Raw genomic sequence first — 15,150 nt, forward strand, 5'->3', positions numbered from 1 at the left:
CCAAGTAGAACGTACTTAATACGGTGTTTGTGTATAATAAATTTGAATATAATTTGTAACGGAATATGGAATTTAATGCGACCGATCGTTATTCTACAAATCAGTTCCTGTATGGCTTTCGGCAGAAACTGGTTCTAAAATATAAGGCACCGGTCCGTCTTCGTAGCCAAATGGTTGGCGTCTCTGCACTCGGTGCGGAAGGACCCGGGTTCGCTTTCAGGTATCTCCTTGGATATTTAAGAGGCAGAGAGATATGCAGCGGGATCCACGAGGAGCTGGTTGAAATAAGAAGCATCAGCTCCCGCAGGATTTATCTACAGGCAATAGCGGCTGAAGGGATTGGCCAGATGTTGTGTTCACATGGCACACGATCATAGGTTGTCTTCGTACTTCAGCAGTCAGCCAGTCGGAACACGTCTACGGCCTAATCCATGAGTTGGGATGGTGTATAAGTAACATACCATGCCACAGTCTTCATCGTATCGTGATAGAATTGTAATCAGGTACATGTATCGGCAGCATGAAGACTGGTATGAATTCTGTAGGGATGTACTTGAAGTATGCCTATTACGTTTAATACTACGCCTTTCTTAGACCTGGAGTTCATTCATTCAACCTACTGTTTGGGAATCTACAACTCAAAAGTAGAAACCTGTGTACGGAGCAGCTAACGGTGTGAGCCACGCAAAGTTCCAGAAGTAATCCTAGACCAAACGTAGATCGAACACAGACCTGTCAAATTTGTGGGCAGACACGTAATCCAGACAGCCATCATGTCCCACCCTGCCATTTACGAAAGGAGCCTGATATGGAAAGTGTAATCAGAGACTTAAGAGTATATGTTGTGATTGTAAACGAGACACTTTAATTTACTAATCTATTGGTTTGATGTTTCAGTGTAGCATTTGCTGTTGTCTTTCTTCGAATACCGACAAGCATGAAATATGTTAAGACATATGCTTCTGTTCCACCTTAAATGACTAATATTTGTCAGTTCGGTAAAAATGCATTTACGGTGTCCGCCGCTGTTCTGTTGCATGCTCTTGTTGGTAAATTGTTTGCGTTGTGAATTACGAGAAGTGAACATGATGAATCATGTCAGACGTGGGTAGCCAGTCACATTGCTCGGACATAATTCCCTGTGCTTCATAAATGAAGATACTTGCAACAATTTAAGCTGTGCTAGTAGGTCTCAACCTAGCCACTATCTCTGAAATCGTCATTTGTGACAACCTACTGTGTAAGATACAGCGATTCTTATTGGCTACCGTATACTGTCGCCTGATTGGCTACAACTAAACATAACCGCCAGTACCAGCAGGCAACGGAAGAGTTTCGGACACAGTTATAGTTGGAGTCACGAATGATAGCGGCGGAGTTTAGGCTTGTTCTGCGCACATACGTCACTTTTCTGCGATAGCCAATGAACGTTCAGTATTTTCTGAGCCCTCAGCTGTGAATGCTGCAGGTGGTGCGAGCATTAAATGTGATCGTAGCTAGTTGTTTAGTGAATTTCGATTCGATCTGTAGCGAGTTGCCATCGCTGATAGTGGTGATAAGTGACAAATTCTTAAGTAAGCGAGAAATAAAATTTGCACGATATACGTTTTCTTCAAGAGGAAAGTATGTGCGTGCGCGTATCGCAACTGAAGCTTGGAATCGTCAACAATGCAATCCCCGTCCGCCATAGTTCGTGGATTGGACTACAATGCATATTAGTTCTCCGTTCTGTTACTATGAGTTTTAATAAGTGACTTTCGAAACTGTTACAGTAACCATTGTTCTGATAAGTAGTCATGTCGTCTTAATTTCTGCTCCCTAACGGTGAAACTAATAGCTACTGCAAATTTTAACTGAGAGCTTTACTGTCAAGTGTCTGAAGTGAGGAGAACTGGCAGCACTGAGGCGTAAGGTTTCAGATGATTGTGACGCGTGGAGGCGGCGCAGTGGTGAAGACGTAGGCCTGGTATCTCGGAAGGACGGCGGTTCAAATACCCGTCTGGCCATCAAGATTAAAGTTTATCGTGAAATACCTAAGTTGCCTAAGGCGAACGTCGGGACTGTTCCCTTGAAAGGGCTAGGCAGGTATGTCTCACTGTGCTTCCCCAATAGGAGCATGACCCTCGTATGTAGTGATCTCTTCGTCGACGGGATGTTAAACAGCAAACTTCCTTCTTTCCCCAAGTGAAGAGCGCAATCTGTAGCGCAATGGCCGCGAGAGGCAGGAAGTTGTGTTAAGTCGGGGCCCGCTGTACAGATTCAGCTTACAAAGGGACCGTGCATACTCGTCATCACCGATGTTTTTCATGTTTATATTTCATTCAGAGCTTGGGCAGAAATGAAAGTGGTAACAGTGGGAGCTCCAATAGCAAATCGTTTAAACAAAACAGCATTTCTGGTACGTGTCGGCCGGGAAACTCTGTTTTCAGGTTCGATATTACTTGCACTCCAAATAAACCGAAATACTGCACAATATGTTGTATTTATTAATATGTTCGTAAAAGGCATGAAAAGAAAAGGCAAAGCAAATTTCGGGATTGGAAATACATTTCAGGGAAGGACTGTAAGGCGTATCCGAGGGCTTCGTATATGAAATTCTATTATTTTGTTATTTTGCAGTTTATGATCTGCACGTACTCGTGTGATACTCGTCGTACAAAGAATGGAAACAATTTTCTCGGTGTCTTGCACTCATTATAAATACCGCATTTTTACAATTACGTGATTGTTTTACTCTTTCGATATAAAAATAAACTTCATTTACGTCCACGGAAGGTTCGCTCATACCGCACAGTTTGGAAGAAAACCAAGCGTAACGGATCATTCTGCCAAATGTTGGCGAGGATAACTGATGATATACAGTGGTCTGTATTTTGATGCAGTCTTCTTGGGATGTGATGTCTTCATCTCTCTCTATGAAATAAGACTAGTTTTGAAGATATTCAGCCGGCATCTGTGACCGAGCGGTTCTAGGCGCTTCAGTCCGGAACTGCGCTGCTGCTACGGTCGCAGGTTCGAATCCTGCCTCGGGCATGGATGTGTGTGATGTCCTTAGGTTAATTAGGTTTAAGTAGTTCTAAGTCTAGGTGACTGATGACCTCAGATGTTAGTGTTTAGAGCCATTTAAACCATTTTGAAGATTTACGTTCAGTTCTTTGACTGATGATAAAAATAGACATTGCAGGATTGTTCTTGTGGAGTGCCTTTGGGGGATACATTTTAATACTGCATGATGGTAATCCTGATTCATACTGAAAAATCTCGCCATTTAATTGTGGATGTATGCGCCTTCCCCACTAGTCAGAATAACTTTGTTCCACTGTACACGAGTCACATAATTTTTGGATATGTCTGTTTCAAGTTTTCCATATTTTGACGAATTGATGTTATTTTCCATATTTTGCCGCGTACTCATCCACCGTGTTACGAAATGTCGATCGAAAAGGGCCAATACTTCCTTGTAGACTGTCCGGAAAAACTTTTCACACAGGAATGTAGCGTGTAAACGAGTGGGTTGTTCCTTCATCTTTCAGTTTATTTGCAGTGTAAATAACGAAAGAACTGAAAACACAAAAATATCCGTATAGGGACTCGACCCCATGACCCTCGGATTACCGTTCGGTAACCCTTCCGCAGCACAAACCGCTACCTGTAGACTAGCTAATGGAAATCGCTCATGCCGCACCTCCGACCCAAGGCGAGCATACTATATTTTTTCTAAAGGCTTGGCCATTTGGTGCTTTCACTTACGTGTCTCCCATTTCTGGCCAGGCCCTGCATATAACGGAAATGCGGACGAAAACAGATGACGAATAGGTTCGGTCCTCTTGTTAGCATTATTGTTAATTAGAATACTACTCCACAGAGCAAAACACGCAATTTCACTGACTGTGAATCTAGTCATCAAATTCGGACTTTTGTCAGAACGTCAATATTTGTAGTTTTATCGATGCAGTTTCGCTAAGTGAAGCTTATGAAAACAGTGCGCCGAGTTTAATCTAATCCTTACACTCCGGAATTTCGGTTCATTAGGATTGTTTTAGTACAGTATCTGTACGGTATTTGATACTCCAGACGTAATAGCGGTAACGGTCTACGAGGAGAATCATTAAATTTAAATTCATCCAACAACACACGGATATTGGCTAGGTGTCAGTTAACAAGTTGATATTGCGCTGTACACTACTTCTTTCTTCCGTTTGATGCGAGTGTCTAATGACATCAAAGGAGGAGGTGGTGCTGTCATTGGACAAAAAGAGGCACAAAAGGGGGTGCATAAAGGGGAATGGTTGCAAAACATCCTGGTGAATTGATGCTGAAACATTTGTATAGATCCAGGATGCTCAGACATTGAGACGTAAATGACTGGCTGCGAAATGACAATGACGGTATGACTTATAATGGAGCAGTTATCACCATTTGTTTGTCTGCAAACAATGGCGGTAGTAATGATGGATTAACTGAACGAAGTTTGCCCTCAATCCGAAGACATTACGGCACATACAGAGGTAATAACGCAGTGGGACAAAATAATAGTTTTCTTGGAGTGCTAGGCGGAAGCAATTTCGGCCGGAACGCCTACGTGATTCTGCTGTTCATAAACGTACAAAACTGTCTCATTTCCAATACCTGAGCAACATGTGCGTGAAGTTAATGTATAATTTGTATCTTTCAGTACGAGGGTGTATCAAAAAGTAATGCATCCTGTGTCATAAAATTTTTTTAGACATATGAAAGCGGAATTTGTGCATATCATAGCCTGAACTATTCTCTATACAACATTACCGTTCAACATAGTCACCCTGCATTTGTACAAATTTACGCCATCGCTGAACATTGGCATATTAATCAGTGTGGAAAAATTCAGGATTTTGCTTCTTGACGCACGATTTTAAAACTATTTTAACCTTTTATATGTCACTGAAAGAGAACCTATATGCTTACTGATTCAGAAACCCAAACAAGTAGTAGTCAAACGGGGCCAAGTCAGGGCTGTAAGGTGCATGAGGCACAACAGACTATCCCATTTTTGCAGTCGCTTGGTTTATGAAAAATAACATGTGGGGGGTGTGCATTATTGTGACGAAACTTGCTGGCACAACGTCTTTTGTGGTCTCTTCTAACAGTTTTCTAAAGTTTGGTTACAGAGGTTTCGCTGTTGATTCTGAACTCTAGCACGTCTGCCTACTCCAATCAATTCATCAGCATATCCTCCATTGATATTTGGTACATCTTCAATATGCGTTACTCCGTTACCAAGCTTCTCTACCAACACCGCACACTGTTGAGGTGCATTACAGCGATCCGACAGATTTTCTTCAGGCGTGAGGTTAAAACAACTTTAAAATAATGGGTCAAGAATCAAAACTCTGAAGTTTTCCTAAGTGGTTTTGATGTCTGAGTTCAACGATGGCGCAAGAATGCACAAATGCGTAGTGATTATATTGAACGGTAATGTTGTGTAGAGAACAGTTCAGCCTATGATCTGTTTAAATTTCTGTCAAAGCAGCATTGCGTTTTGATACACCCTCGAGAAAATAACAAACTTCGATTTACTTTCTCTGCCTTTCCGGATTATGCGGATTTTCAGTTATCTCGATGACCTACAGTCCCATCTAATACGGATAAAAGAGGTTACGCTTTACTGTGACAAACCGCAGGGACTTTTAATTATTAAGAAGGTTATCTGAGCAAAGCGTCTTCATGCGTTAGCTAGAGGGTAAATTGCGATAAAAGTGCATTTGTCACGTAACTAGAAGACTGCAGAAAAGTCTTTGACCTGTTTTATACATAACACGACGCTTTCAGATAGAGGCGTGGTAGGAGGCAGCTATCTTTTGTAGGGTCGTATGTGCAATTGGCCGTGAGTGAGGGCGTTAATAACACAGCGTGGCGCGCCAAGCCGAGCGAGCCGAGATGCGCCAGGTCAGCGCGTCTCGTTTCCGCCCCGACACCCACAGCGTCACCAGCCACCAGCCAACGGCCTAACGTCCGTCGCCCCGGACTCGGTTCCATCTCTTCGGCCAGCCTATTCTAACACCTGTCAATACGGGCTGATGAGGATGTACTGAAGTGTTGAATCTTTCATGACTTCAATTGCAACATATGTAGTGAGAAGAAAAAAAAACCTTTTTATTTTAAAACTCGTTAGATTTCCTGTCGAATGGAGCTTACAGAGGGGGCATATAGAAAGGCAGTCTATTTTCTCCGAAGTTGTACGGTTTCAACCTCAGTCTTGAAACTCGCTAGGTGCAACGTTATTGTACTTTCGTCAATTTTCCACATTTATGAGCAACTGGAAACGTTAATTGACTAGTGTTGAATAAAATAAGATTTTTCATTTTTAATTGCTAATCATACGAAAAAGATCACTACTCCACAATAAAATACGATACAATAAGAAGTAACCTCATAAAATACTCTTATTCCTAGAAATTAATAGTATTATCGATATATGTAAATTTTTTTATTTAGCAGAAAGACAGTTAAATGATAATTCATTTCCATTCGATCAGTTATTAAAAATTATGATTTTATATCGTTAATTAATGTAGCGTCCTCGTCGCCACCGTTGAGTCTTACACCAAGGGAGTAAGAGAGAGGGTGGTGTAATGGGTGGCCGGTCTCCTCTTTCCATAACACAAATGCACACTTGGATTAACACGGTTCTTCATTTACATAAAGCGATAGCTGCTACTTCACTTTAATAGAATCCGTGTATTGTACAAGCTCGTCCGTAATAATCCTCTTGCAGACAATATCAGTAATCTTGCTGTTACACTACTCTGATTGTGCTATGTACTGTCGTAGCCTAAGCCCGCTCTGCGAATGAATGACAGACGCCAAACTAGAGTGAGTCGAGTTAGTGACTGAGCCAGTAACTGAGTGAGCCCTTCCGGCAGCGGCGGCAGCCTAAATTTGCGGGAGAGGGCGTTGGCTGCATGCTGGTTGCGAGTTTGTCTCTGGTCTCTCTAGTGATAGGCGCGCTTGATCGAGCGCCTACTACCGATCTTCGGCGCTACATTTTTGCCGACCGGTGTGCTAGCGACAACTTACGCCAGCACAATTAGCATTTACATTTGGAAATACTGAAATAAAAGCTACGAAATAGGAGTCACATCTAGCTAAATTTAAAGCAGCGACTTCAGGATTACAAGGCTCTTACATTACCAAAGACTATGTTGATAAAATAAAAATGTTTGTGCTTAACTGCGCACGGATGTATTCTAATATTTAAAGGCAATTTTCTCGAGTGTGTTTGAGAATTACGTCCCGCTGCTTTAGGATATTGATATTTGGAGTTAAGTGTGTAAACAATACAAAAAGAAGAGTCCGTCAGTCCCCTTTTCAGATAGCTGTTCATCGAAGAAAACGGGTGAGACATGTGGTCCACTTGCTGCAGATCCCAGTCCCTGTTCCACCGATAGTCTCTATGCGTTCGCCAAGGCAGTCAGTTAAATTACCACCTACTGCTCTCTCTAAATGATACATTACATGCCGACCGGAGTGGCATGCGGTTGTAGGCGCTGCAGTCTGGAACCGAGCGACTGCTACGGTCGCAGGTTCGAATCCTGCCTCTGGCATGGATGTGTGTGATGTCCTTAGGTTAGATAGGTTTAATTAGTTCAAGTTCTATGCGACTGATGACCTGAAAAGTTAAGTCGCATAGTGCTCAGAGCCATTTGAGCCATACTTTACATATTGCGCGTATTTTAGTAGTAGTCTGTCTAGCGTCTTGCGGCATTTAATACATCACGTAGAACAGAATGGCACTTCGAAAGTATCGCTATCAAGTACATGTAAATAATATGCCCAAGCAGAACAAAAATCCACGTCGCGTCTGACTTACAACAAGCGGTTACGTAGTCAGCGTCTCCCTACATTTTCATGGCGGTTGCAAAAATCAGTGGCGTCTGTTACCAAAGTGGTCGGCTACGAGAGACACCTCTTCCCATATCGGGCAGCCTCTTAAGACACATCTAGCGATTAAATCACAGATGCAACATCCCACGAAGGAACTAACACGCCTTCTTAATTTACTTTCGACCAAGACATGATGGTAAACACTGAGCGGAAAAGTACTCCAGAAGGTAAGCAATCCTTCATCGGTGAAAACAGTGATGGAACTATGCCTTAGGATTCTGGAGAGCCTTGAATGTCACGTAAGGAAGAGTCGGAGGATCCTAGAACTTCTTGCATACAGCCTAAGAAAAAATATCGATTAGACACATTGAAAATAAACACCCAATAAAGACTCGGAAACTTAAACCATTGACGAATTTGTTAAACACACGCAACATACTCATGCTAGTACTTCAGGAAGACAGATGTGTTTATGAGAAAAGCATTTGAATCAGAGGGGTACAGGATCTATAAAGGATAAACAAAGTCACAAAGCTTGGAACAGCTTCCATGGTCAAACGGAATCTAACGGAATCTAACAGAATCTGTAACGAATTTTGCGTCCCCATCCAAGCGAACATTACTTCTCTCGTTTAGTTCAACAAACAAGGACTATACCATCATTAAATGCAAATGCACCTACCAACAACAACAGAAAAAAATCGAGAAAAGCCAATTAATTTTGGGAGACACTAGAACATGAGACTTCAAAAATACCGAAGAACCACGTAAAACTACTCTTAGAAGACTTCAACACACAGACGGCAGAGAAGAGAAATAAGAGGCAATAGTAGTGAATTTTCCTGCACACAAACCCAGCAGTAAGAAAAGGAGAAAGAACACCTGGTTCCTCGTAACACACTTTTAGGCTTATATTACCTGAATCCTGTGGCAATAACCAAACAAAATCATAGAGAAATCGTGAACGTACGATTCAGAAGAGGACTGGGTAGAGATTCGGACCACTTTTTAACAGAAATCGAAGCCAGATTTCAACCTAGAAGACCAAATCCCAAAATTGAAAAAGTGCTCAGAGTTGACACGAAAGTTCTGTCAAATAAGAACGAATTTGTTAAAAAGCTTCACGCAAAAATATGAGAAACGGGGACGAAATCAGAGATGCAATAATAGAAACGATGAAAGAACTAGAACAACCACGAAAGAAGAAGAAACATAGGTGGCTGAATAAGATATGTGACGAAGCTATAGAGCGTAGAGTAACTGCTTGGTAAAAATGGAATTCCTGTAAAAAGGAAAGAAACTGGAACACATTCACTGAGATCACTGACACATCAAAAATTATTCTAACAGAGAGAAATATGACAGAAAACGATTAGTGCAGAGAGATATAAATTTCAGACAGAACAACCCTAAGGACTTCTGCAAAGTTTTCATAGAAGACATAACAAGTTACAAGCCGATGAGTCTACACTTCAAAGATTCAACAAGCAAACTGATTACCCACCGACAAAGACAACTGTGAGTTACTAGCAAAATGTTTCAAAAATCTTCTAAACTGCGAGGAACCAACACAACGACTAATTTTCAGACAGCTTCGAAAGGAAAACCCCCCCTCAGAACCACTACCACTGCATCAAATCGAACCATACATTTCCAGCTGAAAAACAGAGCACCAGATGAAGACAGCATATAAGCTGAGACGTGTAAAGTGGGAGGGAAGCGGGCAGCTGAAAGATTTTATGAGGTTATTAAAGATGCTAAGAGAAAAAAAGAATGCCGGACGACTGGAAACAAGGTATAATCCATCCGTTACATAAGAAGGGTGACAGGACAGACACCAATTATTACCGAGGTATATCTCTACTTTGTCACCTACAAAATTATGTCCAAAGTTCTACTGCATAAGATAGATCAAGTAGAACACACAATTGGCGAGTGCCAAGCAGGATTCAGAAAAAAAAATAGATCGTGCCTCCTAGCAAATTTTTAACTTGAAGACTATCCTCAGGATCAGAACAATGCGGAACTTCAATACAATCGCCACATTCATCGATTTCAAAAAAGCGTACGATTCTGTGGATAGACATTATTCCTAACACTGGAAGGAGCAGATATCGACAGAAGCACCAGACAATTAGTCGAACAGACACTGAAGACACAGCTTCAAAAATTAAATTTCCAGAAGTAGTTTCTGAACCCTTCAGAATAAACACAGGTGTTTGGCAGGGCAATGGACTCTCACCGATTCTCTTCAGTCTGGTCTTAGACAAGGTCTTGAGAGTGTGGGATAAAGAACTAAAAGAGAAAAACATCTAGGACAAGGAAGAGGAAGATTTGAGGTGAAATGTCTCGCTTTTGCTGGTGATACTGCAGTAACTTCTAAAGACAAAACAGATGTAAAAATTATGATTATAAACAGTTCACAAAATTGAAGCTAAAAACAAATTACTAATATATGAGAAAACGGAATACATTGAACATAAACACGACAGAGAAAAATATATACAAACGCAACATGGAAACATCAGAAGAGTTCATAAGTTTAAATATTTGGGAGAATGGATTCAATCAGATGGGTTAGATAACAAAACAAGTAAGGAAAGATAGAAGAAAATGGAATTAACATACAAACTCATCAAAAATCTATATAATGTACGATCGGTCTCATTCCAGACAGAAATTAAACACGCAGCAGTAATCAAACCGAGAGCACTTCACGGATCCGAATGCGTAACACTTAATAAAAGAGGTGAACAAGAACTGGAAAAGAAAGAAAGGAAAATACTCAGAAAAATTGTTGGACCACATGAGAACGAAGATAATTGGACGAGGAGGAGAAATGAATTGAATATATATATATATATATATATATATATATATATATATATATATATATATGAAGAAATCAAAGACACAATAAGAAATTGGAGATTAGAATTTTACCGTTATATGTACAGAGTGAATGGCAATAGGCTACCGAAAATTTTTTTAATTTCAAAGTTAAAAAACGCCACAGAATGGCGGGAAGAGACAGGAAAGCATTTGAGAAAAGTCAGAGAAAACACCATACACAACAGGAAAAGCTTCAGGCTACTGATGAATACTGCAAACTTTCCTGCACAACAACGAAATTAACAACCTAGGATAGTGATGTCAAATGGACAGAGGCAGGCCATAACTCAACTCATGAAGTTGTGCTGGGAAGATAAAAAAGAAAAAGCTTGCATCTTTGTATTTGGTTCTAAGCGGTCTAAATTACCGGATTCTCTGATAAAACAAAAAAATCCTGCTATGCTGCGTTTGGGATGCTGTGTTAAATCCTCACTGAGGGCATTGTTCGCCACTAAGAGGTAGGGAAAATACTTGACACGAGAGCATCACAGGGTTTTCATGACACCAACCTGGTTCGTAATGGAAAGTGTAGAAGAAAGGCGCGTTGAAGCCGAGGCGTTACGCCTGATTTGCGGTGCCTGCCTGTAACACACTGCTGCCGTGTTGGTTGCCTACCTCCGCGTTGCGGGTGACATCGCGACGATCAGATGCACCAGCTTCAGCGGAAACTTAACAAGTAATGGCTTGCATGTGCTCCATGCAGGGACTCTGGGGACATGAACTAGATTGGTAAAGTCTGAAAATTTTGACAAAACACACGTGTCGCCGTTACCAAGAGCGAAAGCAAGAGCAACGCTAACGAGTTACCGTAAATACACTATTCCGTAGTATGAAAGCAGTTTTGTAATTCATGCTGATTGGGTTATGATATGTTGTGTGAAATTTGGGTAATAGGCGCCAGTAATAAAAGTATTTTGGAAACATAAAAGTATTTTGAATTCGGCGGTGTTAAAAGCGAGAACGACTTTCTCTGCAGTCTTGTGTAAACTGAAGAGCGGACGGGTGAGTTCACATTCTCAATCCCACTGTATCACAAGTAACACCTGCAGCCTGTTTCACCGTTCCGCAGATGCGGCACAATATGCAGACACGCCAGTGAGTGTTCGGTTTCACCTAAGTACGTTAACATTAAACAGAATTCATAAATTAATAACTAAAGAAACGCCGGAAGACAGGATCGACTTAAATCATCAAGCGCTGCACTACACTTCGCTACTAGACGGGAACCTGATTATTAGTCGTCCTGTACGACAGTTGTAGCTTTCTTCTGAGGAAGAAAACTTCCTCCACCACAAGCGCAACTTTTTCTTCAGTTTACGGAGAAACTATACGATATCTTTAATCCGCGTGTTGTCATCAGCCTCTTCGTACTTGTTAAACGTTGCAGAATGAAGGGTGCAGTTTAAAAAAAGCACTTCGGATGACAATGTTTGTCCGTTGTTGCATCCATCAGCAGCCCTCACACAAGTAACACCACCTCATTGTTATTCCTCTGTCACTGGTCTACTGAAGAATAAGATAATTCGAACATAATGGAGGAAATGTTTCTGTTCGTGAGCTGTTCTGACTTCTAAATCTATTTCTGGAAAACAGTTGGTTAAAGTGGAAAAAGAGCCTCTGTAATTTATATCAAACGAAGCACCGAGATCTGTGGTCTGTTAGTGACAAGGTGAACGTGCATCGGATTGCAATACGTAAGGAAAGCATTCTGTTGTAACTGGAAGAGCTCTAGATATTCAGCAAGCGCTAAACAGACTTGTGTGGAGCTAAAATACATTTTAAATCCAGCTATTTGATTTGAGGACCGTGCTTACTCTGCAGAAAACAGAAAAATGCACGTGTGTGTGTGTGTGTGTGTGTGTGTGTGTGTGTGTGTGTGTGTGTGTGTGTGCCTATATAATCAAATATGTTCGACATTTTCTCCAGGGAGTGGCGTTTCCGATGTACACTTAAATACTACGATGCACTAAGGGAAACTAGGGTTAACTAACCATATAGCCTTGTACATTAACGCAAGTTTCACTGTTTTACTTAGTTGGTAGATTTGGGTCACACAGCTGCGTAGCGGAAAAGACTTCCTTTTGCCCACGAACGTAGATAATATCGGTGACTCCCTTTCAGTAGTTGTCTAAGAACAGTGGTCAAATATTTGTGATCACAAGAGGATGAACAGGCCACATCGAGCAGTATCTGAGGAAGGACAGCAGAAATGACCACCAGTTTGGTTGACTCGCTGAAGGGTAGAACAGTATCGCTGCTGAACATCGGCCGAAACTTTAAGAAAGATGCACAGCATCACGCGAAAACGTACTAGAAATTCCAAGAAGCGGTGTGCAGGGCGGGTTTTACTAATTTTCCTCTGTCGCCATTCTCCACGATCATATACGTGGCGTACCCATTACAAATGAAAGGTAAACTTACGAAACTTACACTAACAGCAGATGTACGCAAGCAAACATTCGTGGAATAAAGTCTACCTTTAGCCATTGACTGACATTGGTTTTCCAGAGTGTTGATGTATATATAGTGTTTATTTTAGTAACATGTCGGCAGCGTTAGTTAGATGGAATGTTTTGTACTCTGAAAGTGTGTGTGTGTGTGTGTGTGTGTGTGTGTGTGTGTGTGTGTGTGTGTGTGTGTAGCGGGATGCTGACTGAGTACTGTCCGCAGGCAGAGGTCGGGGCGCCCGATGTGCTGGACGCAGCGATGGTCGCCGGCGGCGCATGCGCTCTGCAGCATCGCCTACATCTGCGCGGGCGCCGTGCAGCTGGTGGCCGGCGTCTTCTTCCTCATCTCGCTGCCCGTCTTCAAGCTGGGCTCCAACATCTGGACTGGCGCCTGGGTGAGTCCCTGCTCCTCTCTCGCTTCAAACGCTCATGTAACTGTGTCTCTGAAAAGAATGTTGCTATGGTCAGGCACGGGACTCCGTTTAGTCATCACTGCTGAATGAATACGAATATACAACAATTGCCGGTCGCTTAGGTAGATGACCGTTGTATCGTCGTCGTTATTCATGCTTTCTCGAACGTTGAACAACACGGAATGTTTGTGAAAATCATCAGTATATCCTAGGCGTTAGGGTGTGGGCAAGCATTATGCACAATGATTGACCCCAACTGCATATTTTGCCTGAAGTACCGTTACAGCCCACCGATAGAGCAGGGAGACTTTTCTGGATCATGTTCGTCTGCGTAGGGGTGCGATAGGTCCAGACCTTCTGTTTATGGACGACAAATCCCGCCCACACAGGACCACTAAGGTGTCACATACACTTGAAAGTAAAGATGTTGAACATGAGGAAAGGCGTGCGTACTCCTCAGGCCGCAACCTTACAGCGGATGCCTGGGAAGCTCTTTGCAGATGGGTTTCTCAACAAACGCCTCCTCCCAGAATTGTGCAAGAACTAAAAACCGCCTTGAGATAAGAGGAGGACAGTATCGCCCAAGGATTCCATAACTGTTCGGTTACCAGCATGAGTAACAGGTGTAACCCGAGAGAAGGGGCATCCTCCTTACCGAGTGTCTGACATCGATAATTACTTCGGGAGTCTGACCTGCGTCAACCGTGAACGCTATTTATCTGTTATCCTGCTTCCCCATGCGGTGAACTCTGTACCACTTTTCGTTATAAATATACCACACCAACTGTGTTACGTATGCACTGTTTCTTGTAGTCCATCATTGTCTGTCATTATTCCAGTCCAACAATGTCTCTTCCTTAGAAATTGTCAAGCAGTGGATATAAACGATTTAGCAATCAAAGCAGCATTGTGATTGTTTGCAGATGATGCTGTCGTTTACCGTCTACTAAAGTCAGCAGAAAATCAACCCAAATTACAAAATGGTTTAAGAACGACACCTGTATGCTGTGGATATTGATAACTGACCATAAACAATAAAAGTATGATTGTCCTACACAGTACGAAGAAAAAGTACCGTTAAATTTTGGTTACACGATGGATAATCCAAATTTACAGGTTGTAGATTTACCTAAATACCTAAGGTTATCAACGACAAGTATCGTTATTTCAATCTACCTAAATACCTAAGGAAAACAATTACGAACAACTTAAATTTGCATCACCGTTTAGGATACGTTATGGGTAGTTTAACCAAAGGGCGCGTTTTACTGGCAGAACACTTAGAAGGTGCAAAAAATCTAGAGACTGCCTACATAGTTACGGCGACGATTAAAACCAGGGCGATTTTCGTTGCAGCGAGTTGTGTTAACGAAATTTCAAGCATCACTTTCTCCTCCAAGTGCAAAAATATTTTGTTGACTCTCACCTACATGGAGAGGAGAGATTATCGCATTCAAATAAGAAAAATGGGCACTCGCACGGAAATGTGTGTTCATTTTTCCACATGCTCTTGGAGAGTGCAACGATCGAGAAAA

At 41.8% G+C, this 15,150-nt stretch overlaps 1 protein-coding gene across 1 annotated transcript in view; it reads left to right on the forward strand.

Annotated features, from left to right (window-relative positions):
* LOC126185196 (adenomatous polyposis coli protein-like) overlaps positions 1 to 15,150 on the forward strand; it is a 474,971-nt gene that overhangs the window by 260,355 nt on the left and 199,466 nt on the right. Inside the window, exon 2 of the mRNA XM_049928071.1 lies at positions 13,426 to 13,597. Coding sequence (XP_049784028.1) covers positions 13,445 to 13,597 — 153 coding nt within the window. The 5' untranslated portion in view covers positions 13,426 to 13,444. The remainder of the gene's footprint in view (positions 1 to 13,425; positions 13,598 to 15,150) is intronic.

Source organism: Schistocerca cancellata, chromosome 1, assembly GCF_023864275.1.
Source record: "Schistocerca cancellata isolate TAMUIC-IGC-003103 chromosome 1, iqSchCanc2.1, whole genome shotgun sequence".
NCBI lineage: Eukaryota > Metazoa > Arthropoda > Insecta > Orthoptera > Acrididae > Schistocerca > Schistocerca cancellata.